General features: G+C 38.7%; 1 protein-coding gene across 3 annotated transcripts in view; it reads right to left on the bottom strand.

The window, feature by feature from the left end:
* Positions 1 to 1,797: 1,797 nt before the first annotated feature.
* The window catches only part of GOLM2 (golgi membrane protein 2), a 98,244-nt gene continuing 72,110 nt past the window's right edge, over positions 1,798 to 27,931 (bottom strand). For 2 of the 3 annotated variants that reach the window (XM_059702761.1, XM_059702751.1), the window contains 2 exons: positions 10,525 to 10,692; positions 1,798 to 4,217 (listed from right to left, as the gene is read on the bottom strand). In XM_059702761.1, coding sequence (XP_059558744.1) covers positions 4,150 to 4,217; positions 10,525 to 10,692 — 236 coding nt within the window. In that variant the 3' untranslated portion in view covers positions 1,798 to 4,149. The remainder of the gene's footprint in view (positions 4,218 to 10,524; positions 10,693 to 27,931) is intronic. The other variant, XM_059702771.1, reaches the window with a different exon arrangement.

Below are 27,931 nucleotides of genomic sequence, written 5' to 3' on the forward strand. Positions count from 1 at the left end.
ATTTTAAATTACCTGGCTCATGTTGTTTACCTTGTGTATTGTCTGGCTGCTCCCAGTTGAATGTAGTAAGTTCTATGAGGAAAGAAACCTGGTCTGTCTTATCCATGCAGATTCTTTTTTTTTTTTTTAAATATATTTTATTGATTTTTTACAGAGAGGAAGGGAGAGAGATAGGGAGTCAGAAACATCGATGAGAGAGAAACATCGATCAGCTGCCTCCCGCACATCTCCCACCGGGGATGTGTCCGCAACCCAGGCACATGCCCTTGACCGGAACCGAACCTGGGACCCTTCAGTCCGCAGGCTGACACTCTATCCACTGAGCCAAACCGGTTCCGGCTCCATGCAGATTCTTACTATTGTACCTAGAACAATGCTGGGCACATAGGAAGCATTCAATATCCTATCTAATAAAAGAGAAAAATGGTAATTGGCGTACGACGATACCCTTTTCATTGGCTAATCAGGGCTATATGCAAATTAACTGCCAACTAAGATTGGCAGTTAACTGCCAACTAAGATTGACAGTTAACTGCCAACTAAGATTGGCAGCTAACTGCCAACAAGATGGCGGTTAATTTGCATATGTAGGCACAATGCAGGGAGGCGAAAGGGAAAGCAGGAAGAAGCCCCCTGCCACTGACAGTGATCGGAAACCCAGGGGGGAGCTAAGAGCTGGGGGGCAGGGCAAAGGCGGCCCTGGGGCCGCCTTTGCCCTGCCCCCCAGCCATGAATGGAGAATCAGGTGCCTTTTCCGCCCTGGCCAGTGATAGCAGGAAGTAGGGGTGGAGCCAGCGATGGGAGCTGGGCACGGTCGAAGCTGGCAGTCCCAGGAGCTAGGGGTCCCTTGCCTGGGCCTAAAGCGAAGCCCACGATCACGGGGCTGCTGCAGCTGCAGGTCCCAGCTGCCCGGGCCGGACGCCTAGGCCAGAGGTGTTAGGCCTGGGCAGCGGCGGAGCCTGCAACCACGGGGAGCTGGGGGTCCCCTGCCCAGGCCTGACACCTATGCCGGAGGCCTCAGGCCTGGTCAAGGGGCCGATCCGGTGATTGGTGATCAGGGGGTGATGAGGGTCAACTCCTCTGGCCGAGGCATCAGACCTGGGTGGGGGGCAGAGCCGGGGATTGGGGGGATATGATGGTCCCCTTGCCCAGGCCTGAAGCCTGGGTCAGAGGCGTCAGGCTTGGGCGGGGGGTGGAGCAAGCGATCAGAGGGAGATGGGGGTTCCCTGCCCAGGCATGATTCCTGGGCCAGAGGCCTCAGGCCTGGGCGGGGGCCAGAGCCAGTGATCAGGGGGAGATGGGGGTCCCCTGTCCAAGCCTGACACCTCTGTCAGAGGCGTCAGGCCTGGGCAAGGGGCCAATCCTGCGATTGGAGGGTGATGGGGGTCAACGCCTGAGGGCTCCCAGTATGTGAGAGGGGGCAGGCTGGGCTGAGGGACACTCCACACACACACACACACACACACACACACACACACACACACACCCAGTGCACGAATTTCGTGCACCGGGCCCCTAGTCTATCATAATAAAAGCATAATATGCAAATTGACCAAAAGGCTGAACAGCAGAACGACCATCCGGATGACCTTCTGGACAAGCCACAGCTGCGAAAGGCCTACTCTTGCACGAATTTCATGCATCGGGCCCCTAGTTTGTTGAATAAACTAGCACAGTAAACAGCCCTGGTGTAAAAATTTCTGCCATTCTAAATTCACTCATATTTTAATGTTAAAATGTAGCTATTTGCATCACTTAAGTGAAATGTGTGTATATATTATCAGATTAGCAAAATAGTAAAACAAGTTTAATTTTTAATTTATTAGAACCCAGTGATGATTTCAAAAGCAGTTTTCATCAAATTAACACTTAATTCAGGGCAAAAATACATTTAAAAAACCTAAATCTTAAGGCAGAAGTAAAATATTATAAAATCAGCATGTCTAATACAGACTGTAGAATGTCAGAATTTTAAGAGATTCACATGGTATTTTATAGCGTTTAAATGTGAATACAGTTGGAAATATTACCAATTGGTTCAAGATTTCTCATTTTATAAAATGTATAGACTGCTAACTGAAGAAATTTTGCAGTGTAAGTAACAACTATCTTACAACCAAATAATTGTTTTTATGACAAAATAACTAAGGCAGAAAATTTCACTGTTTTCATTTGCAAAAATTTTACAGTATTAAACAAAGTATTTCTAGGAGTATGTTTTAGATTCATCTTCCCACTCTAACACCTAGAAGTTATACATTAATTCCCTTTAACTCCATTTTTAAAAAAATCCATGAACTATCATACCAATTCATTTATAATCCTGACTCTACTCATAGCAAAGGCATGAACTGCTTACTTTGATATGGTAGAAAAAACAATTTTAGTAAATCACTATATCTTGTCCTAGTTACTTAATAATTTCTGAACCCAAGTTTAATAATTTTTGTACCTCCAATAAGTGATAACCTTTTCTTTAAAAAAAAAAATCTCTATAAATGTGAATTTTGGCTAGAACCTGAGTACAGGGGGAAGAAAGCATTTAATGTTTATGTGCAATTACCAGTAACCCTTCTGAAACACAAAGTTAAGTTAGCATCCCTAAATTTCTCCTTATGATCAAAACTTTTTATTTTGGGGGTGGAAGGGTTAGATTTAGAAGTGTTTTAACTCAGGAAACAAGAATTAGCTACATATTCTACTGAAAAGCGTCAAAAAAAGACAAATGCATTTAAAATAATTTTGTAAAATTAGCAAATATGAGGTTTATGGGTTCTTAACTAACATTTAATTAATTACAAAGATTCATCTTTATTACAAACTTTTAAGCTACTTTAATAAAATGGCTGTAGGCCTCACTGTACTTCTATTTATCTGTGCAATAATAAAAATCTGTTAAAAGTCCTTATTTAGTAATTCAGAAAAAGTCTAGTCAAATAATATCACTAAAACTACCAGAGAAGCTTTGAAATACTGATTGCAGATTCAATTCAAAGTTGACTTAACCTCTTTTAGAATATGGCATTTAAATCATGAATATATTCACTAACTTGAACTCTGAAAATTTAAAAATTTTAGCCAGTCCTGATTATAGTTCAACAGTACTGGTATTATGTGAAAAAAAAAATATTGTCAATCATGCATTTCACAAGTTCATGAACTAAGTAAAGTATAACTCATAAATATTATTATGTCTTTGCAGGTTATCTCAACTTTCACCAGGCCTCACCTGAAAGCTTACCTGCCAAAACACACCACCACTCATCCTATATAATAAAAGGCTAATATGCAAATTGACCAAACAGCAGAACAACTGGTTGCTATGATGTGCACTGACCACCAGGGGGCAAGACGCTCAATGCAGGAGCTGCCCCCTGGTGGTCCATGAACTCCCACAACAGGGGGAGCTCCACTCAGACAGAAGCCGGGCTCACAGCTGGCGAGCGCCACAGCGGTGGCGGGTGCCTCTCCTGCCTCCGCTGTCGGACATCCCCCAAGGACTCCCGGACTGCGAGAGGGCACAAGCTGGGCTGAGGGACCCCCTCCTCGAGTTCTGAATTTCATGTACTAGGCCTCTAGTGTAAAATAAAAGGAGTAGGGAAGTGATTTTGTACACATGGTGCCCAGTGTTTGGCTTCTAGGTTCCTGTTTTTTATCTAACTATTGTAGGTATAATTCCCGGAAGAGCATGTGATAAGGGGTGGGAACAGAACACCAGTTGGGTTAACAAGAATAAGTGCATAAAAAGTTTTTAAGCTGAAGAATTAACTATTCTCACTGTGGTTATGTTATGTGCAACTTATATAAACTGTACAACCATTTTTTCCTGTTTGTCCATTTGAGTAAAGAATTAGGCTCAATAAAATGTAAAATATATATTAGTTTGCTTTAAACGCAAAGACTACAGTTTGTTTACTTTGTTTTTGGCTCAACTGTAATACAACCAAAAAGGTCTCTGCATTAATAATACAATATGACAAAGTGCACATATGTACATGGGTACATTCCTTCATTAAATTTTTCCTTAAGTTTAACTCACTGTATCTTTATAACTGATACAACTGATCTTTACAACAAAAGTCAAAAAGGACAAAGTAGAAATGATTCCATTTTACAGCACTTTAGGTTTTCTAAAGTTTCCTTTAGGTTTTAAAGGACATCATTTAAACGTTTTCCATAGTCTGCAGGATCCATTTGAAGTTCTCGTTCTTCATCATCTGAAAGAGAAATAATTATGTATCAAGAATATTGTTTTTAAAATCATTTGCAGAAATCCAATTTTAAAAAGTCTTTTTTCCTCAGGAATTTTTCTCCTTTTTAAGGTAGTTGTCTGCTCATTATTTTACACAGTCTGCAAATAGTTCTATTTCTCAGTTGCTTGGCTAAAGAGGGGAAAGTCTGTAACTATTTTAGAAGATTACTTCATTTTAACAAATCTTTTAATGATAGATTGGAAAGATGGATGGATGGATAGATGGATGGATGGATGGATGGATGGATGGATGGAAGGGAGGGAGGGAGGAAGGGAGATATAGTCAGCAAAACTTTAGGAACCCACAAACATTGAGGAGGTGATCCTTTTATATATTATTTCTATATAAATGAAGTCATTTTAATTAAAGCTTTGGTAGAAACATCTATGTATATTTTTTTCATGTCTTTAAAAATAACCTTTTTAAAATTATAAAATTAATCCTTAGTCATCAGATAAAAATTAGAAGATAAACGTTACTCATAATCCTAACATTCAACATTTTAGTGAATTTCTTTGCTTCTCTGCAAAGAGTTTACTAGTTAATTTCTTAAATAGAGTATACAAACCAAAACTTAATCTTTTCTTTACCAAAAAGAAAATATTTATTACATAATATTGTTAGACATCCCTAAAGTCACTGAGTAACTATATATATATTTGGCGGGGGGTGGGGGTGTTAATTCTCACCTGAGGATATTTTTTTCCATTGATTTTTAGAGAGAATGGAGGTGGGGGAAGGAGGAAGGGAGATGTGACACTTTGATTGGTTGCTTCCCACAAACTCTCTGACTGGGACCAGGGATTGAAACTGCAACCCAGGTACATGTCCTTTCTAGGAACTGAACCCACAACCCTTCATTGTGCTAGCCAATGCTTTAACCAGTGAACAAACTGGCCAGGGCGAGTAGCTATATGAAGCAACTCTATATAGTGCTTTGGAGTTTGACTTATTTGGCTATTCACAGGTTTTCCTGGCTCCTTTATAGGTATCACCTGTCACTTCACATTACTGTCAGTTTATCCTATATAATAAAGAGCTAATATGCAAATGGTCATCATGTCCTCATGCCTTCACGGTCACGCTGTAAGGGCTCAGACACTCAACACTGGGGAGAGAGGAATGGGGACCAGCCAGGCACAAATGAGCTCACGAGAGAGGAATGGGGACCAGCCAGGCACAAATGAGCTTGAGAGAGAGAAATGGGGACCAGCCAGGCTGCGGTCCGGGAGAGGGACAAGCCGCCTGCCCCATGGTCCCAGGAGCCAGCAGCTGCACCTGCGCCTGTGACCTGGGAGAGGGACAAACCGCATGCTCCACAGTCCCGGGTGCCAGCAGCTGGGCTGCAGCCCAGGAGAGGGACAAGCTGCCTGCCCTGCAGTGCCTGTGGCCTGGAACGGGAGAGGGATAAGCCGCACTCCCCGAGATCCTGGGTGTCAGCAGCTGGGGCTGTGGCCCAGGAGAGGGACAAGCCGCCTGCCCAGCAGTCCTGGGCGCCAGCGGCTGCGCCCACCCCACGGTTCTGGCTGCCTGCGGCTGCGGCCCAGGCAAAGCCGCCTGCCCATGGTCCCCTGCAGCTGCGGCCGGCCCAGGTGAAGCTGGCCTGGGTCCTGGGTGCCTGTGGCCAGCCAGAGGGAGGGAAGCCTGGGTCCCAGGTGCCTGCGACCAACTGGAGGAGGGAATCCTGGGTCCCGGGTGTGGGGCGAGGCAGAGATGGTTAGGGGCGATCAGGCCAGCACAGGAGCAGTTAGGGGCGATCAAGCCAGTAGGGGTGATCAGGCAGGCAGACAGAGGTAGTCAGGGGCGATCAGGCAGGCAGGCAGAGGGGTTAGGGGTGATCAGGCAGGCAGGCAGGTGAGCGGTTAGGAGCCAGCAGTTCCGGATTGTGAGAGGCAGTCAGACATCCCCCGAGGGGTCCCGGATTGGAGAGGGTGCAGGCTGGGCTGAGGGACCTGCCCTCCCCCCATGCACAAATTTTGTGCACCAGCCCTCTAGTCTGTCAATAATAATCCTTCTTTCCTAATTTTGCTACAAACTACAGGTTTTGAAATAAGACTGCTCAGAGTACTAAAATATTAGAACAAGAATGAAAAGTATTTTGCCCTGGTAGGTTGCTCAGTGGTTAGAGCATTGGCCTGTGGACTGAAGGGTCATAGGTTCGATTTCTGGTCAAGGTCATGTACCTTGGTTGCAGGCTCAACACCCAGCCCTGGTCAGGATGAATGCAAGAGGCAACCAATCAATGTGTTTCATGTTGATGTTTCTCTCTCCTCCCTCTTTCCTCTCTCTCTTATCTCTTCTCTCTCTCTGTCTCTCTCCCTCTCCCCCTGTCTTCCCTTCCTTCACTCTCTCTCTAAAAAAAAAAGAAAAAGAAAAAATATCTTCAAGTGAGGATTAAAATTTTAAAAAAAAGAATGAAAAGTATTTCAATCAGAGCCTAAGAGGCTCCCTTTTTAGTACATAGCTTTTAATGATATCTTTTGGCTCCTGCAGTCTTGAAAAATGACTTCTCTTACTTTCTGGTTCATGTTACAGTTACCCAATAGCTTAGTTTTTGGTAGATTAAGGTGTTACTATCTAGAAATATAATTTAATTCAACAAACACAGAGTGTTACAGTGTGAAAGACCCTGTTCTAAGTGCTGAACAAATATTTAAATCATATAACCCACATAACTGTTGAATTAGATAACTATATCTATCCTTATTTGACAGATGAGAAAACTGAGGCATAGAGGCTACATAATTCACAAGGTGACACAGTTGGGATTCAAATCCAGGCAGTCTTGGCTTAGAATCAGGCATTTAAGCACTGTGCTAAGCTCCTTTCATAGATATATTTATGCATTGCATATTCTATTAATCAAATTAGGAACTTCTTTGAGATTAAAGATAAGGGTACAGGGAATTTGTAAACGTCCATCTCCTTGTTACAATGAAGGGATTAAAAGATATATCCATCAGATGTGCAGTCTTTCCAAAGTAGATCTTTAAGAAGTCAGGAAAAATATATATTTTTTAAGAGTTTTCTTTTTTTTTTCTTTTTTTTTTTAATATATTTTATTGATTTTTTACAGAGAAGAAAGGAGAGAGATAGAGAGTTAGAAACATCGATGAGAGAGAAACATCGACCAGCTGCCTCCTGCACATCTCCTACTGGGGATGTGCCCGCAACCCAGGTACATGCCCTTGACCGGAATCGAACCTGGGACCTTTCAGTCCGCAGGCCGACGCTCCATCCACTGAGCCAAACCGGTTTCGGCAGGAAAAATATTTTTACACTAATGTAAATAAAATATTTCTTTTAGGATGCTTCAGGAAACCAGGAACTAAAAGCCAAAATAAACCAGGACTGTAAACACAGGAAAATTAGGCTTCACTTAATTCTATAAGAAAACACTATGTATACAGTGTTGACTCAAATGATCAATACATATGAACAGGCATCAGAGATAAAACTGGAACCCTTCAGCTCTCTATTGGTAGAGATGCTACCCAAATCTGAATTTTATAAACCAGAGTTTTGGAGACCAAAGCCAGAGTGTTTTGGAGACCAAAGTCAGAGCTGAAGCCCAAATCTCAGTCCTGCAGCTGGAATCTCTAATACTAGGTATACAAGGGAAAACTCCTCCTAATATTAGAGAGAGCAGAGAAGAGTTCCTATGGCTAGAACCTTGTTTTGATATCTCTAGTTGCAGAGTCTTGATGGCTGGAGTAGTTTCCATTTTCTTCCCTGAGTTTGGGAAAAGATGTACTTCAGGCATGCTAAAATCTGAAACACATTTCCCATAATACTTGTGTTATATGTAGTGATTCCACTGTGAATGTAACCACAGCATTTTAGCACTGAGAAGAACACTTGTTAAGTACTCTCACATTACAGATTAATAAATTTTGGCCCAGAGAGTTTAAGTGACTTGAAAAGCAATACACAGCTGATCTCCTAACTCTCAGGCTAATGTGTTTTTCCACTCTACTGCCTGCTTTGGCTACATGTACAAACTGGGCTGGGAACTCAACCATTATTTCTACAACGAAGCTATGAAGAAATACTTTTAAATTCCAAGTATTCAAACTTAATTAGGGAATAGCCACAATTTCCTCCCCACACTTTTTGATCAATTAATACTATACCTAAAAATTATAAACATGAAACATTTTTAATCATGAAAATGTTTAAAATTATTTGGGTCTCCCATATTTCTTTTTTGTCATCTCACCCAAACTTATTCCTCTTTATTTGCTGGAGTTGCTGTTCTTGCATCTTTCTGTTCCCTATAATAAGAGAGTCCCCTTGGTAGCTGCCCTTTCCTCGGCTGCTATCATTAGTGAACCCCCAAATGGGATAAAAATGTTAAATGGCAAACCCCAGCTCAAGTAAAATTCACTTGCAAATGAACCAACCCAAAAATTGACCAATCCCCTCCCTACTTCACTGAGGATATCATCCTAGGTCATTTCTTTATTTATATTCCTTAGAATCAATAGATTAATTTTCTTGTGAAAGTAAAGGCAGGCAGCATGAGGGTAATGAGGACCTACAGTGGACAGTGGCAATGAGAACTGAGGGTAGGAGAGAAAGAAGGGTACTGGAAAGAGAGAGAGAGAGAGAAGGCGATGAAGAGAAATGTACCTGCTATGGACAAAAATATTAAACTGAAGTTTTGTGATAAAAGTCATTACCTTTAAGACAGCCAAAATATAAGAAATGATTTTCAATTATAGTTGAAATTAATTGTTCTAATGAAAACCTAAAATTATCTGAGACAGAAGCCCTTCTGAAAGAAAACTAGAAATGTTTAAAGTGTAAACCAAGCAAGCTTATTAAGACCAGAAGTAAGTTAAAGGGTTATTACTCTAGTCACAGTTATAAGAATAAAAATTAAATGAGAAAAGGATAAAAGTATTAGTTAACAACATTTACTGAGCACCCTATGTGTGCTAAAAACTATGGGTGGTGGGGAGGAATATGAAGGCAGAAAAAGATACAAACAAAATAGAAGGCAAAATAAATGAAAATTCCTGCCCTCTAAGGGCTTACATTCTAATTGGTGATATGATATAAATATATGTAATTCAACATTATAAATAACTGCAAATAAGTATAACTCAAACAAATCACAAAAGTAGTAAGAAAAAATGGTAAGATTTATGAAAATGGATAAGAGTATAGAAGAAGTGAGTATAATTTATTCAAAAGACCAAAAAGTGGGTTCTTATTAACAAATCCTTAACTATTAACAATTAGTAATCTCTTTCTATTCCCAATAACCATTCTTCTAAAACTAGAATGGGCTATCAAAACAGTGCCTAGGAGGAAGTCAGAGTCTTTTGTTTCCTTTTTTCTATTAAATATGTAGTATTCTAGGACAACTACATTTTCTTATGAGTTTTATCAGAACTCTTGTTATGAACCTAAATAAAATTTAATTACCTTAAAAAGAGTTAAGGAGTAAATCAAGACAGTTACATTGGGAAAATATTGCATGCATAATATTATAAAATCTAAAACACACACATTAACTTTATAATCAACTTTTATAGAAAAAAGAAAAGCTCCACAAATACTACTAAGTGATGTAAGCAGGCAGAAAACAGGCCTTCACACTTGCAAAGAAGCAACACACACTAATATGCATGCATGGGCAGGGCTGCATGCACACAGGTAGATTCTGAACTTTCACTAAATTAAAAGCTCAGAAGTAACACAGTTAACAAGGAAAATATGTTGAATCTGTGTATTAAACATAAAACAGATAAATCTTCACAAACTGATTGTTAAAAATAAATTTTAAACCTCAGAACTTTCTATGCTGATTCAGTAGTAAAATAATTTTATCTTCAGTGTAGAGGAGACTATTTCCTTTACAGCTTCCCTGATAATAAAAAGGCTGTCTGATCAATATTTGTACCTAGAATAACTGAAATGCTTTCAGATGAGAAACTGAAAAGGGGAATTATTTTCTGGGAGTACTTGTCTAGGACCATTTTAAACAATTTAATTCTAAAATTTCTCAAGATTCTGAGTTTCAAATTGTGTCTATATCAATAACACATATAACTACAATTGATAACAATTAAAATAATTTATTTATAAGTTTATTAATACCACTATCATAAAATTGTTTTCAAAATACAATTGAAAAACTGCACTGAACCTCTTTGTATTAAGACTGTACTGCTACTAATAAGTGGGAAAATTCTACACAAATTCAACCAAATTGGATTGGTGGGTTTCATGGTCACAGCATGGAAGCCAGGCCCACGCTCACCTTGGACGTCTTCCTCTCCACCATCACCATCTTCTTCCTCATTGTAAGCCAGCTCAGCCTGCTTGTCTGCCTCATACTCACCTACGTTACCATCATCCCCATTATAATCCGCCAGTTTAGAGCCATGCTGCGGATCAACAGGGGATTCATTCTCATCAAAGAATCGGCCTGTGAAGTAGGTAGAGGATTAATTCCAGAGTAAAAAGAGAAGAAAAGAAGGGAGGGACCTGTACTGAAGGCAGATCAGAAAGTAGTCAAGTGAAACCTGGGAACTTTCACAACACTGGTTATACAGATATATTTTGTGAAAGTTATTCAAGACAAAAGGAAATAAGAATGAAAACAGAAAATAATTTTTATTTAAGAAGTTTTGTGTGGCTCAGTGGTTGAGTGTCAACTCATAACCAAGAGGTCACCAGTTCGATTCCTGGTCAAGGCACATCCCCAGTGAGGGGTGTGCAGGAAGAAGCTAATGCATGAGTCTCTCTCATTGTTGAGTATCTCTCTTTCCCTCTCCCTTCCGCTTTCTCTAAAAATCAATAAAAACATATTTTTTTTAAAAAAATTTTCTTTTGTTTTAATTTTAGTAAGGTTATAATGTTTTCTTAAAGAAAAGGGTACCATATTCAGGATTGTTTTCCTAATAACCAAGGACTTCTCTGATATAAGTATTTGTCTAATTTAACACTTTAAGAGAATACTTTTATTACTAGATAAAATGCATATTTGAAATTTGCAGTCATTTATTGCTTTATGAAATAGCACTTTCCTGAATAATTTTGGCAACTTTTTCACTTAAAAATAAACAACTACGCAGACTTTTTTTTTTTTTGATACTAAGAGAAACTGACACACCTGAGAACTTTTTTTAAAAAAAATATGTTTTTATTGATTTTAGAGAGAGAGGAAGAAAGAGGGATAGAAACATCAATGAGATGAAAGAGAAACATCAATCGGCTGCCTCCCGCATGCCCCCTACTGGAGATCAAACCCACAACCTGGTGACCTCTTGGTTCATGGGTCAACACTCAATGACTGAGCCACACTGGCCGAGCCTGAGAACTATCTTAAGTTCCTCCAGTAACAGTGATTCACTATAGGCATGTATTGATTTCCAAGGAGGGATGGCAGAGAGAGTAAACTTATGAGAATCCCTAGTGGTATGTGTTTTGAAAAAACAACCCAATTATTATGACTTACTCTTTCCCATTTCCTAAAAGTCAATAGTAGAAGAAACTTAAGAAAGTTGACCTACATGAAGCTGTGATATTGTACACATTAATAACAACTAGAAAACAAGAAGAGCAACAGATATAACACCTACACTAGAAAGCTATTAACAACCAGGCAGTGAAAATAAAAATGTTAGACAAACTAAGATCTGACTCACAAACACAAGTTAAACTCTACTCTACTTTGGCATTAAATTTAAGCACCACAAAACAAATTTTGTTCCAATCCCTAAAATATGACATTAACTTCCTCATGGTGTAGGAATTGAAGACTTCAAAAAAAAATTATAACAACTTTCGGTAATAGGTCTAAAATTTTTGGAATTATACTATAAAAATTTACATTGCAATGAGACAATCAGAAAAAAAAACTTCCTCTGCTTGGAAAGAAAGGTTAAGTGCAAATGAAAAGAAAAATATGGAGGTATTGGCTAATTCTATAGATGGTTCAACACATCATCAGGCCAATATATTTCTTTCTCTTTAAAATGTACTTATTAAATTTATAGGGGTGACACTGGTCCACATGAACATGTAGGTTCAGGTGTAGGTCTCTATGTTACAAGATCAATATGTTATTCCATGTGCCCACCACCTAAAGTCAAATCTTCTCCCATCCCCATATATTAGGAGCCTCTTCTCCCACTACCCGCTTCCCTCTAGCAATCACCACGCTGCTGTTTGTATTCACGAGTTTCAGTCTTATATCCCACATCTGAGCGAAATCATATAGTTCTTAGCTTTTTCTGACTGACTAATATTTCACTTAGCATAGGTTTTCAAAGTCCATCCATGTTGCAAATGGCGTCATTTCATCCCGTCTTATGGCTGAGTAGTATTCCATTGTGCACATGTACCACGTCTTCTTCATCCAGTCTTCTATCACAGGACACTTTGGTTGTTGCCATGTCTTGGCCAAGCATGTAATCCCATAAAAATCCCAATTCTATTTAAATAATGCTGCAATGAATATAGGGATGCATATATCTTTGCAAATACATGATTTCGAGTTTTCTGGTATATACCCAGGAGAGGGATTGCTGGGTTGTATTTTAGCTCTATTCCTAATTTTTTGAGGAACTGCCAGACTGCTTTCCAGAGTGACAGTACCAGTCTACATTCCCACCAGCAGTGAATGAGGGTTCCCTTTTATCCACAACCTCCCCAACACTTATTGCTTGTCCTATATAATAAAAGCCTAATATGCTAAATGTCCGGTCATCCGTTCAACCAATCAAAGCATAATATACTAATGACTAGGGGCCCGGTGCACGAAATTCGTGCACTGGGTGTGGGGCGGGGGGGATTGTACCTCAGCCCAGCCTGCCCCCTCTCACATACTGGGAGCCCTCAGGCGTTGACCCCCATCACCCTCCAATCGCAGGATCGGCCCCTTGCCCAGGCCTGACGCCTCTGGCCTAGGCGTCCGGCCCGGGCAGCGGGGACCCGCAGCGGCAGCGGCCCCGCGATTGTGGGCTTCGCTTTAGGCCCAGGCAAGGGGCCCCTAGCTCCTGGGACTGCCAGCTTCGACAGTGCCCAGCTCCCATCGCTGGCTCCACCCCTACTTCCTGCTATCACTGGCCAGGGCGGAAAAGGCACCTGATTCTCCGATCATGGCTGGGGGGCAGGGCAAAGGCGGCCCCAGGGCCGCCTTTGCCCTGCCCCCCAGCTCTTAGCTCCCCCCTGGGTTTCCGATCACTGTCAGTGGCAGGGGGCTTCTTCCTGCTTTCCCTTTCGCCTCCCTGCATTGTGCCTACATATGCAAATTAACCACCATCTTGTTGGCAGTTTACTGCCAATCTTTTTTTTTTTTTTCTTTTTTTTTGTATTTTTTTTTGTTTGTTTTTGTTTTTTTATTGCTTAAAGTATTACAAAGGGTATTACATATGTATCCATTTTATCCCCCCGCCCTAGACAGTCCCCTAGTCTCCCCTATCACCCAGTGTCTTATGTCCATTGGTTATGCTTATATGCATGCATACAAGTCCTTTAGTTGATCTCTTACCCCCCTACCTCCTGCCCCCCAACCCTCCCCGGCCTTCCCGCTGCAGTTTGACAATCTGTTTGAGGCAGCTCTGCCTCTGTATCTATTATTGTTCAAAAGTTTATAATGGTCTCTATTGTCCATGAATGAGTGAGATCATGTGGTATTTTTCCTTTATTGACTGGCTTATTTCACTTAGCATAATGCTCTCCAGTTCCATCCATGACGTTGCAAATGGTAAGAGTTCCTTCCTTTTTACAGCAGCATAGTATTCCATCATGTAGATGTACCACAGTTTTCTAATCCATTCATCTACTGATGGGCACTTAGGCTGTTTCCTTTACTGCCAATCTTAGTTGGCAGTTAACTGCCAATCTTAGTTGGCAGTTAATTTGCATATAGCCCTGATTAGCCAATGAAATGGGTATCGTCGTATGCCAATTACCATTTTTCTCTTTTATTAGTGTAGATATGCTAAGGCTGCTCAACCACTCACTATGACGTGCACTGACAACCAGGGGGCAGACAGTTGACCGATTGACCAGTTGCTATGATGTGCACTGACCACCAGGGAGCAGACACTCCAACTGGTAGGTTAGCTTGCTGCTGGAGTCCGGCCAATTGAGACTGAGCAAGATGGGCTAGATATGCCCTGGAGCCCTCCTGTGGACCCTCCCTAGCTGGCCAACCTCCTGCATCCCTCCCTAGCCCCAATCGTGCACCGGTGGGACCCCTCAAGGGATGTTGGAGAGCCGGTTTCAGCCCAATCCTGCAGGCCAGGCCAAGGGACCCACTGATGCACGAATTCGTGCACTGGGCCTCTAGTCTTGTTGATAATGGCCACTCTAACAAGTGTAAGGTGGTATCTCATTGTAGTGTTTTTTTAATTTCTCTGTGTGTGTATTGTGTGTGTGTGTGTGCGTGTGTGTGTGTGTGTGTGTGTGTTTGAATCCTCACCCAAGGATATTTTTCCATTGATTTTTAGAGGGAGTGGAATGGAGGGGGAGAGACACAGAGAGAGAAACATTGATGTGAGAGAGACACATCAATTGGTTGCCTCCTGCAAGTGCCCTGCTGGGGATCGAGCCTGCAACTGAGGTATTTGCCCTTAAGAGGGAATCAAACTTGCAATCCTTCAGTCCTGAGGCTGATGTTCTATCGACTGAGCAAAACTTGGCTCATTGTAGTTTTGATTTACATTTCCCTAATTGCCAGTGAGGTTGAACATGTTTTCATATATCTATTGGCTGTTTGATGTCTTCTTGGGAGAGGGGTATTTCCAGGTCCTCTGCCCACATTTGGATTGGGTAGTTTGTTTGTTTAGTGTTGAGTTTTATGAGTTATCTGTTTTGGAAATTAAATACTTTGTTGGAGCTACTATTTGCAAATATCATCTCCCACCTGGCTGGCTGCTTCTTTGTTTTGTTGTCAGCTTCTTTTGCTGTGCAGAAGCTTTTTAGTTTGATATAGTCCCATTCATTTATCTTTGCCTTTACTTCCCTTGCCTTTGGGGTAAGTTCATAAAATGTTCTCTATGACCAAGGTCCATAAGTTTAGTACCTATACTTTCTTCTATGTAATTTATTGTTTTGGGTCTTATATTCAGGTCTTTTATACATTTTGAATTAATTTTGGTAATCCAGTTTCATTCATTTGCATGTGACTTTTCATTTCTCCTAGCAACATTTATTGAAGAACTCTTTTCACTCCATTGTGTGCTTCTGGCTCCTTTGTCAAAAATTATCTGTCCATATACATGTGGTTTTATAGCTGGGCTCTCCAGTCTGTTCCATTGATCTGTGTGTCAGTTTTTCTCCCAATACCATGCTATTTTGATTATCATAGCTTTGTAGTATAATTTGAAGTCAGGCAATGTGATAACTCCAGCTTTGTTCTTTTTTCTCAGGATTGCTTTGGCTATCTGGAGTCTTTTGTGGTTCCATACAAATCTAATGATTTCTCCTAATATTTCTTTAAAAAATAGCATTGGGATTTTTATGGGATTGCATTAAATCTGTATATTGCTTTGGGTAAAATGGCCATTTTAACCATGTTGAGACTTCCAATCCATGAACATGAATATTTTTCCATTTTGTTGTGTCTTTTTCAACTTCTTTTAAGAATGCTTTGTACTTTTCATTATTTAGGTCTTTCACATTCTTTGTTAAGTTTATTCCTAGATATTTTATTCTTTTGGTTGAAATTGCAAAAGGAATTGCTTTTTTCATTTCTTTTTTTGAAGTTTTGTTGTTAGTATACAGGAAGGCAATACATTTTTCCACACTGATTTTGTATCTTGCACTTGATTGTATTTATTGTTTTTAATAGGGTTTTTTGTTTAGTTTGTTTTTTGTGGAGTCTTGGGTTTTTTTTATATATAGAATCATGCCATCTGCAAAAAGTGACAGTTTAACTTTTACCCTCCCTATCTGGATGCTTTTTACTTATTTCGCTTGCCTTATTGCTCTGGCCAGGGCTTCCAGCACTATGTTGAATAAGAGTGGTGAGAGTGGACATCCTTGTCTTGTTCCTGATCTTAGAGGAAAAGCTTTCAGTTTTTCACCATTGAGTTTGATATTAGCTGAGGGTTTATCATAGATGGACTTTAATATGTTGAGGTACCTTCCTTCTATTCCTATTGTATTGAGTGTTTTAATCATAAATGGATGTTGGATCTTATTAAATGCTGTTTCCTGTATCTACTGATAAGATCATATAATTTTTATCCTATCTTTTGTTAATGTGGTGTATTACATTGATTGATTTGGGTATCTTAAACCATCCTAGAATGAACTCTACTATTTGTGATGTATTATTTTTTGGATGTAGTTTTGTATTCAATTTGCTAGTATTTTGTTTAGGGTTTTTGCATCTTTATTCATCAGAGATATTGGTCTGTAGTTTTCTTTTTTTGTGTTATCTTTGCCAGGTTTTTGGTATCAGGGTTATATTGGCCTCATAGAATGTGTTAAGAAGTATTGCCTCTTCTTTAATTTTTTGGAAGAGGTTGAGAAGGATAGTTTTTAAATCTTCCTTGAATGTTTGGTAGAATTCACTGGTGAAGCCATCTGGTCCTGGACTTTTATTTTTTGGGAGGTTTTTGATGGTTGTTTCAATTTCCTCACTGCCGATTGGTCTATTTAGATTTCCCAGTTCTTCATGATTTAGTCTAGGAAGGTTATATAAATCTAGGAACTTATCCATTTCTTCTAGATTATTGAATTTGGTGGCATATAGTCTTTTATCATATTCTAGAGCAGCCATGGGCAAACTACGGCCCGTTTGAAATGAATAAAACTACTGAAAAAAAAGACCGTACCCTTTTATGTAATGATGTTTACTTTGAATTTATATTAGTTCACACAAACACTCCATCCATGCTTTTGTTCCGGCCCTCCGGTCCAGTTTAAGAACCCATTGTGGCCCTCGAGTCAAAAAGTTTGCCTACCCCTGTTCTAGAGTGATCTTTCTATATCTATAATATCTGTGGTGGCTTCTCTCTCATTTATGATTTTGTTTATATGGGTCTTGAATGACAAAGTATATAAAAGTATCTATTATGCTTTTAATCCATCCACTCAACAAAGATTAACTGATGTGTGTGACAGATATCATGCTAGGCACAACTATACAAAAATGTACTTATAATCTCTATCTCCAGTAACTCAAAGTAGTAAGGGAGACAAATATGCAAACAAATAATTAGAAAGTGATGCTATGTGTGCTGTAACAACAATGCTCTAGAAAAGACATCTGAATGTGGAGACTTGTTACCATTGGTTTCTATTTGATAGAGGAAGTCTGAACTTTATGTAAGCAATAGGCAGTTGTCACGATTTCTTTGAAACAGACATCAGGAATCTAATCTTATGCACCACAGCATCTCCAGGGTCTAGTCAGGTAAGAAACTATAGTAGTTAAACTAGGAAGATATCAGAGGAAATGTTAAGAACAGGTGAATCAAATACATTTAAAAATGACAAATTGAAAATATGGCACAACAAAGTGAAAGAGTCAAGGAATGTTTCTATAATCCTAGCCTGGAAACTAAAAATAATGGTGCCTACACCCAAAATGTAATAATTGGAAATGTATGGGAAAGCAAATGTTACTTTAGGTATACTGAGCTTAGGGTTAGAGTAAAAGAGCCAAATGAAAATATTTTATAGTTACATATATGGAGCTAACTAGACTCTAGGTGTGAAGTAAGGGCTAGATGTGTAGATTTAAGACTCATAAATGTAAAGATAATAGGTTAAACAATGAGAACATAATTTCTCCTTGGAAATAATTATTTAAAGAAAACAGCTATAAGTCAAAGGTATGATCCTGGAGAATAACTATATTTAAGAAAGGAAAAAGGAAGTAATGAGGGTAAAGTTACCTATGATGATATAAATCTGTGATGTGTTTCAACAGGAATGAAATATTAGACTATCTCTGAAGCATTTTACTTATTTATTTATTTTAAAATATATTTTTATTTATTTCAGAGAGGAGGAGAGAGGGAAAGAAAAACAGATGAGAGAGAATCACTGATTGGCTGCCTCCCGCATGCCCCACACTGGGGATTAAGTCTGCAACTGGGCATGTATCCTGACCAGGAATCAAACCATGACCCCCTAGTTCATAGTCTGATGCTCAACCACTGAGCCACGCTGTCTGGGACATTTTACCTATTTAAATATTTTAAATTCAGTTCTGTCTCTCAATAACCACAATGTTAAAGCTGTGCCCAGCTAGAGGAGCAATACAGTAATTATATTTAGTTTGGGTAGCTTTCCTTATATTGTAGCAGAATTCAATTGTGAACTTGAGTATTATTTTCACCCTGGTGGCTGGTTGTAAATGATTAACTTAGAGACTATCAGTAACAAGATAGCTTCATCCAACAGTTTAAACATGAAAACACAAAGAAGCAACATACACACTAGCTATTCAAAGCCTTCAGGCAGTATCAAGTTGGAAAAACAAGTCATAAGAGATTGTTGATACACTTCAGCTCACTTTAAACAACACAACAGACCTTCATATAGAATGACAGATATTCTTTAAAACACCTTAAATATCAGACTATGAATTTCAGGAATTAAATATTAGACCATCTCTGAAGCATTATTAAAGGACAATGTAGAAAATTAAAGGACAATGACAGATAATTAGAACATTTCTCAATCATAAAAGGGCATTTCAGTCAAGAGACCTGAACAGTATATTGCAATTATGTACTAAAGTCAAAGCAAGATTAATTATATACTTTTTTGCTTCATTAGCTCAAGGTTCATGAATGGGTTTCAATTTCTCAACTATTCTATTAAAAAGAGGTTTATATTTTTCATGTCATTCTTTTAATATATTACCACTTTTTTTAAAAATATATTTTATTGATTTTTTACAGAGAGGAAGGGAGAGAGAGATGAGAGTTAGAAACATCGATGGGAGAGAAACATCGATCAGCCGCCTCCTGCACATCTCCTACTGGGGATGTGCCCGCAACCCAGGCACATGCCCTTGACCGGAATCGAACCTGGGACCTTTCAGTCCGCAGGCCGACGCTCTATCCATTGAGCCAAACCGGTTTCGGCAATATATTACCACTTTTATAAACAATATGAATTAATCTGACTTCATTATACCTCTAGAGAGGAAAAAGAAAGGAAATTTTACTCTAAAGGAGGCAACCTCTTTTTCTAGCCTTCATCTACTGGTACTATCTACTTGTACCATTCATTTGGCAATGAACACATTCAACTGACTCCTGCATTATTAAATTTAATACCTACATTTTGATTATCCTGAGGTTCCATGACATGTGAAAACTTAATCTGCTGAGACATGAGTTAGAGTCATGAGTGCTGGGAGGGGAGTGGGGTGTACAAACTGTGACAGAAATGTTACTGCAGGCATTTCTCACAAAAAACTATATAGGGAAAACTACTGTCTGGCTTTTGAACTGTTTATTTTTATTTCATTACCAGGAACATTTTTGGGGCAAAAAGACCATACTTATTTTGCATCTCAGGGTATAGGCCCTCCATGTAATAGGCACAGGGAGAAATTTGTTAATTGAATGGACTTAAGGAAGGTAAAGAGAAACAGAGGAAATGAAAGAAGCATGGTAGCTAAGAAATTATGGCTAATACTATCTGAACAATTTGACTATCTCCCATTTCCAATGCAGAGAGGTTCAGCTTGTCTTTCCACTTCTTGATATAATCCACAGTTGTCTTTTTGTTATTTTTTTCCCCTTAAGATTAATTCAATGGAGGGAAGAAAGATGGGAAAGAAAGCACACAATTTGATTCCTTCAAGGTCAAATAGTTTTCTCCTTGCCTATCCCTTTTATCTTACACCACACTTACTGGACTAAGCCTTAGCATTAGCATAGGATAAGGGCCTGAGGTGGAAAGTAATTTGCTAATTTTTGGAGAAGTAATACCAGGCACACATTACATATGTATGACAACTACATTAACCTTATTACATTAAGTACTCAGACACTGCATTTCAGTATTCAAATATTCTTTAACATTCAAAATAAACAAGGCTATAATGTATTGAACAAATTCTTTTTTTTTTAATATATATTTTATTGATTTTTTACAGAGAGGAAGGGAGGGAGATAGAGAGTTAGAAACATCGATCAGCTGCCTCCTGCACATCTCCCACTGGGGATATGCCCGCAACCCAGGTACATGCCCTTGACCGGAATCGAACCTGGGACCTTTCAGTCCACAGGCCAACGCTCTATCCACTGAGCCAAACCGGTTTCGGCAACAAATTCTTATGTACTAAGTTTGACTGACTGCCTTTCTGAATCCATATCAAGAAAATGTCTTCTCAAAATAATATTGCAATACATTAAGAATAGAACCAACCATTTCTTCAAATATTTTGCAAAAATCTCTTTTTAGTGTAGCACTATGACTTACATTTTATAAAAGTTTAAAATTTTTCTATTTTTTATTAAATATTTTCAGATATACAGAGAAGTATGGAGAATATAACATTCATGTTCCTATAATCGAGGGCTTTATCAAATTTTTACTTTGCTATATTTGTTTCAGAACTCTCAAATTAAATTAAACATTACAGATACAATTAAAGTTCCCTGGGTACCTCTCCTTAGTAATCTCTTCCTATCCCAAAGGTAACCTCTAACTTAAATTGGGCATTAAGCATGCCTATGAAGATTTATGTATCGATCGACAGGCTTTTGAACTTTGAATATATGGCATCTTGCCAGGAAAGAGTTAATTCAGCATGCCTGGTGTGCTCAAACTCTGCACATTTCAAAGAAATGCTTGTCTTCAAAATTGGCCTTTGACTGGATTCTGACAGATAACTAAGTACTTATGCCTGATAGGTGACTTTATAAGACTGAGGTTTTGGGCCATAGTATACCAGTTTGATTGGATAAATTTATCCTAACAAATTGATGGTGAATATTTGTTTTTGCTAGGTGGACAGGGGAGGGCTAGAGTCTGAGAGCAAAGCCCAGTCATTTGGGCACCATATGACTAGATGGGGGTACTATATAACTAACCCCCAATAAAAACCCTGGATACTAAGGATCAAATGAGCTTCCCTGGTTGGCAACACTGAACATGTGTTGTCACAAATCTTTACTGGGAAAATCAAACACATTTCCACGCAACTCCACTGGAACTCCTGGAAGCCCGTGTCTGCTTTCTCCTGGACCTTGCCCCATGAGTCTTTTCCATTTGCTGATTTTAATCTGTGTCCTTTCACTGTACTAAACTGTAACTGTGAGTATAACTACTCTTTTGTGTCCTATGAGCCCTTCTACTGAGTCATTAAGCCTGAGGGTGGTCTTGGGACCCCCAACACAGCATCATCTTGTATCTATTCTGCAACATGCTTTATTCCTTCCACATTCTACTTTTGATATGTATTCATGTTGTCAAATGTGGCTTTATTCATTTTTTTTCCCTTTATTGATTAAGGTATAACATGTGTCCTTATTGCCCCGTTGCCCCCCACCACCACCACCTCCCCACTCATGCTCTCACCCCCCTGGTGTCTGTGTCCATTGGTTAGGCCTATATGCATGCATACAAGTCCTTTGGTTGATCTCTCCCCCTTACCTACACCCTCCCCTACCTTCCCTCTGAGGTTTGACGGTCTGATCAATGCTTCTCTGTCTCTGGATCTGTTTTTGTTCATCAGTTTATGTTGTTCATTATATTCCACAAATGAGTGAGCTCATGTGATATTTATCTTTCTCTGACTGGCTTATATCATTTAGCATAATGCTCTCCAGTTCCATCCATGCTGTTGCAAATGGTAAAAATTCCTTCCTTTTTTTTTTTTTTTTTTACCACAGCATAGTATTCCATTGTATAGATGTACCATAGTTTTGTAATCCATTCATCTGCTGATGGGCACTTAGGCTGTTTCCAAATCTTAGCTATGGTAAATTGGGCCTCTATGAACATAGGGGTGCATTATCCTTTCTGATTGGTGTTTCTAGTTTCTTGGGATATATTCCTAGAATTCATTCTTTTTAAATCCTACATGATTCCATTGTAATTATGGTATATGCCAGATTTATCCATTCTCATACCATTAGAGTATTTGTAGATACACATTAGGTTCTACGTCATAGGTTATGTACATCTTCTCACTCTAATTAATCTTTTAATTAGTAAAAGTTCTTAATTTTAATACATTCCAATTTATCATTTTTTTCCCATTTATGGTTAGCTTTCTTTGGCAGGAAGGGCATCTGATATCTGGTTTAATAAATCTTTGCGGAGAAACCAAGATGGCGGCAAAGGTTAACGCTGGAGTTTGCTGCCTCGAACAACCACTTCAAAAGTACAACTAAAAGACGGAACGGACATCACCCAGAACCACAGGAAGGCTGGCTGAGTGGAAGTTCTACAACTAGGAGGAAAGAGAATAGCATACCGAGACTCAGAGGAGGCGCAGTGCTGAAGTCAAATACTAAGGTGTGGAGTGTGTGCGGAGCAGCTGGCGGCTGAGGGCGCGGTTGTCTGTTTCAATCGGGAGGGAGTCTCAGACTCTGAGCTCCAGATCCGGGTGAGTCACTAGGGACCCAGACTCAAAGGGGAGAAGCGGGACTGTCTGGCTTCAGTTGGAACTCGAAGGCAGCTTGCTCTCCAAGGTTTGCAGCAGTTGCTGGGACTCTGAGAGGCAGAGCCCCTGGGGACGGGACTGAGAGCAGCCATAACTGCTCGCTCGGCCCGCCCTATAGATCCCCTGGGACCCACCCCACCCAAGCCCTGCACAGAGGAATTTGCCGGATAGCCTCAGGCAAAGGCTAGATTCGCACCTCCCTAGAGGATAGAAGTTCTCTCACTGCAGACACAGCTGGTTCTCACAGCCACTTGGCATGAGGGAAAATCCCCCCTAGTATTACCTACAACAATCAAGGCTTAACTACAACAAGACTGCGCACAAAGACCACTAGGGGGTGCACCAAGAAAACACAAAAAAATGCGGAGACAAAGAAACAGGACGCAAATGTCATAAATGGATGATATAGAGCTCAAAACCACACTTTTAAGATCTTTCAATAATTTTCTAGAAACTGCCGATAAATGTAGTGAGATCCTCAAGGAATCTAATGAGACCCTCGATGTTGTGATAAAGAACCAATTAGAAATTAAGCATACACTGACTGAAATAAAGAATATTATACAGACTCCCAACAGCAGACCAGAGGGTCGCAAGAATCAAGTCAAAGATTTGAAATGCGAAGAAGCAAAAAACACCCAACCAGAAAAGCAAAATGAAAAAAGAATCCGAAAATACGAAGATAGTGTAAGGAGCCTCTGGGACAGCTTCAAGCATACCAACAACAGAATTATAGGGGTGCCAGAGGATGAGAGAGAGCAAGATATTGAAAACCTATTTGAAGAAATAATGACAGAAAACTTCCCCCACCTGGTGAAAGAAATAGACTTACAGGTCCAAGAAGCGCAGAGAACCCCAAACAAAAGGAATCCAAAGAGGACCACACCAAGACACATCATAATTAAAATGCCAAGAGCAAAAGACAAAGAGAGAATCTTAAAAGCAGCAAGAGAAAGAAACTCATTACCTACAAGGGAATACCCTTATGACTGTCAGCGGATTTCTCAACAGAAACTTTGCAGGCCAGAAGGGAGTGGCAAGAAATATTCAAAGTGATGAATACCAAGAACCTACAACCAAGATTACTTTATCCAGCAAAGCTATCATTCAGAACTGAAGGTCAGATAAAGAGCTTCACAGATAAGGAAAAGCTAAAGGAGTTCATCACCACCAAGCCAGTATTATATGAAATGCTGAAAGGTATCCTTTAAGAAGAGGAAGAAGAAGGAAAAGGTAAAGATACAAATTATGAACAACAAATATGCATCTATCAACAAGTGAATCTAAAAATCAAGTGAATAAATAATCTGATGAACAGAATGAACTGGTGATTATAATAGAATCAGAGACATAGAAAGGGAATGGACTGACTATTCTTGGGGGGGCAAGGGGTGTGGGAGAGGTGGGAAGAGACTGGACAAAAATCGTGCACCTATGGATGAGGACAGTGGGTGGGGAGTGAGGGCGGAGGGTGGGGCGGGAACTGGGAGGAGGGGAGTTATGGGGAGGAAAAGAGGAACAAATGTAATAATCTGAACAATAAAGATTTAATTAAAAAAAAAAATCTTTGCTTACTCCACATCATGAAGATACTGTTTTCTTCTACAAGTTCTATTAGCTTTTAATTTTAAACCTGTCTTGAATTTAATTCTGTGTATTATGTGATATAGGGGAGCAGGGTTAATATTTTTCCATTTGGCTATTCAACTGACCCTGTACTATTTATTGAAAAGACTATTCTTTCCCCAACTGCACTGCAGTATCAACTTTGTCATAAACCAAGTGACCATAAATATGTCAACAGTTTCTGGATTCCCTATTCTGTCCCATTGTTCCATCTGTCTATTTTTGTGCCAATATCACATTGTCTTAATTACTTTATCAATAGTTTTATAAGTCTTGATATCTGATAGTGGAAGTTGCTAAGTTTTGTTCTTCTTATAGATTGTCCTGACTATTCTTAGTCCTTTTATTTCCATACAAATTTTAGTCAGCTTATCAAAATTCCACCTCCTCCCCCAATGCTGCTGGGATTATAAACGAGATAAACATTGAAATTCTAGATCAGTCTGAGAAGAATAAATCTATGAACACAAACTTCTTTACCTATTATCTAATTTATGACAATATTTTGTAGTTTAGAGAGGTTCTTGTGACTATTTTGTAAGATTTTTTTTCAAGGACCTGATGCATTTTATGCTGTTAAAATAGTTTCTATGTTAAAATTTCACTTTATATATTTTTTGTGGCATAAAAATATAATTAATTGCCCTAACCGGTTTGGCTCAGTGGATAGAGCGTCAGCCTATGGACTGAAGGGTCCCAGGTTTGATTCCGGTCAAGGGCATGTACTTGGTTGAAGGCACATCCCCAGTAGAGGGTGTGCAGGAGGCAGCTGATGTTTCTCTCTCATTGATGTTTCTAACTCTCTATCCCTCTCTCTTCCTCTCTGTAAAATTTCAATAAAATATATTTAAAAATACAATTAATTTTTATATTAACCTCATATCTAATAATTCTGTTAAATACATTTAAGTTTGTAGATTGTTTTGACTTTTCTACATATCAAATGATGTCTGTAAATAATATCAGTTTATTAGTTTCTTTCTTCCTTTCCAATCTATATACTGTTTACTTCCTTTTCTGGCACTTTATTTCACTGACTAGTGCCTACAGTGAAAAGATGAATGGAAGTGATAATAGGGCCAGTCTTCTGGAAATTCAGGGAGAAAGCTTTTGATAGTTCACAATTAAGTATGATGTTTGTTTTAGGATTTTTGTAGATACTTTCTATCAGGTTAAAGAAATTACTTTCTAATCCCAGTTTGTTTAGTTTATTGATTATCATGAATACACACTGATTTTCCTCAAATGCAGGTCTATGGAGATTACTATTTGATTTTTTTCTCATATATTTTGTTAAAGTGGTGAATTACATACATAGACTGATTTTTAAAGATTAAATAACCTTGCATTTTCAGAATAAATTCAACATAATCATCATGTATATCATATTTAGCTATTTGTGGATTTGATTTGCTAATATTTTATTTAAGATTTTTATATCTATGTTAAAAGGGACTGTAGTATGACTTTCCTTTCTCATAATATCCTTAGTTTTGCTATCCAATTTATCCTGGCTTCATAAAATGAATTAGGAAGTGATTCCTCCTTTTCAATTCTGCGGAAGAGTTTACATTAAATTGGTGTATTTCTTCTTAAATGCTTGGAATAATTCACCAGCAAAATTATTTGGGCATGAAAATTTAATTAAGGAAAGGTTTTAAATTATAGATTCAATATCTTAAATAGACATGAAACTATTCAGATTTTCCATATCTTCTTAAAGGATATTATCTATTTCTTCTAAATTTTCAAATATTTTGGCACTAATTCATAATACCTCATGTAATATTCTCTAATAGTACTATTTGTAGGATCTACATTGATGCTACATTCTTGATATTGTTAATTTGTGTCATCTTAGCAGTGTGTCGTTTGGGGTGAGGTGAGACTTTTGATTACCTATTCAACTTAATGGTTATTGGTTTACTCAGGTTTTCAAATCTTCTTGAACCAATTTTGGTAATTAATAATTTTACAGAAAATTATCCATTTGATCTATTTTCAAATTTATTGTCAAAGTTTTAAATAATATTTTTTGTGTGATTTGTACTAGTAGATATACCTTCTTTGTTGTCTTGAATACTCTTTAACTTTCCTATTTTTCTTTATCAGTATTAATAGAGGTTTCTGTTCTTGTTGTTTGCTCCTATCTAATTATTCTTTATCTTCCATTTCATTTGTGTCTACTCTTGTCTTTATTTTCTCCTCCCCCCTACATTCTTTAGGTTATGTTTTTTTCACTTTCTTTCTCTGAAGCCAGATTTTCAGGGATCTAATCCTGACTTGGCTATTTACTAGCTAAGTAATCTTGGAAGTGTTATGAAATGTCTTTGTGTCTGTTTCCAATCTATGAAATGGGAATAATGATAGTACCTACACATGGTTTTGTTATGAGTTTATATATACAGACACTTTAGAACAGCAACTGATACATATTAACTACTTCAATGTTAGTTATTATTAGTATTATCAACATTAATAGCAGTAGTATGTCCACTACCACTACAATTATTACTACTACTACTATTTTTGAGTTGAAGTCAACTCATTTAATTTTTAGAGTTTTTTCCTTATTGTTTTTAAGGTCATAAATTTAGCTGTAAATCCTACTACTTCGATGTATCCCTCACATTTTTTTAAAAAACATATTTTATTGATTTTTCACAGAGAGGAAGGGAGAGGGATAGAGAGTCAGAAACATTGATGAGAGAGAAACATCGATCAGCTGCCTCCTGCACACTCCCTACTGGGGATGTGCCCGCAACCAAGGTACATGCCCTTGACCAGAATCAAACCTGGGACCCTTGAGTCCGCAGGCCGATGCTCTATCCACTGAGCCAAACCGGTTAGGGCATCCCTCACATTTTGATGTGTGGTATTTATATTGTTGTTCAGCCTGCAAATTTTGAAATGCCCACTATAAATCCCTTTCAATAAGTTACTGAGGATTGACTTTTTAAAGTTTATAATTTACAGCCTAGCTGGTATGGTTCAGTGGTTGAGTGTTGACCTATGAACCAGGTCACAGTTTGATTCCCGGTCAGGGCACATGCCTGGGTTGTGGGCTCAATCCCCAGTGTGGGGCATGCAAGAGGAAGCCGATCAATGATTCTCTCATTATTGATGTTTCTCCTTGATGTTTCTATCTCTCTCGCTCCCTCTCCCTTTCTCTCTGAAATCAATAAATATAAATTTTTAAAAATAGTTTATAATATATAAATTTAAAACACTATTCAAGATATAAGTTGCTTGAAATTTATTAAGATTCTCTGTGACCGAGTATCTAGCCAATTTTTGCAACTGTTCCATGTATGCCTGAAAAATGTTTATTTTCTCTTTAGTAAAGATTTGTATACTTGACCAACCTTGATAATTTTTGTTTCAAAGTTTCTAGTCTTCTTTGCTTTTTATAAATTTTAATAGTACATTAAAAATTTTCACA

Source organism: Myotis daubentonii, chromosome 1, assembly GCF_963259705.1.
Source record: "Myotis daubentonii chromosome 1, mMyoDau2.1, whole genome shotgun sequence".
Taxonomy (NCBI): Eukaryota; Metazoa; Chordata; class Mammalia; order Chiroptera; family Vespertilionidae; genus Myotis; species Myotis daubentonii.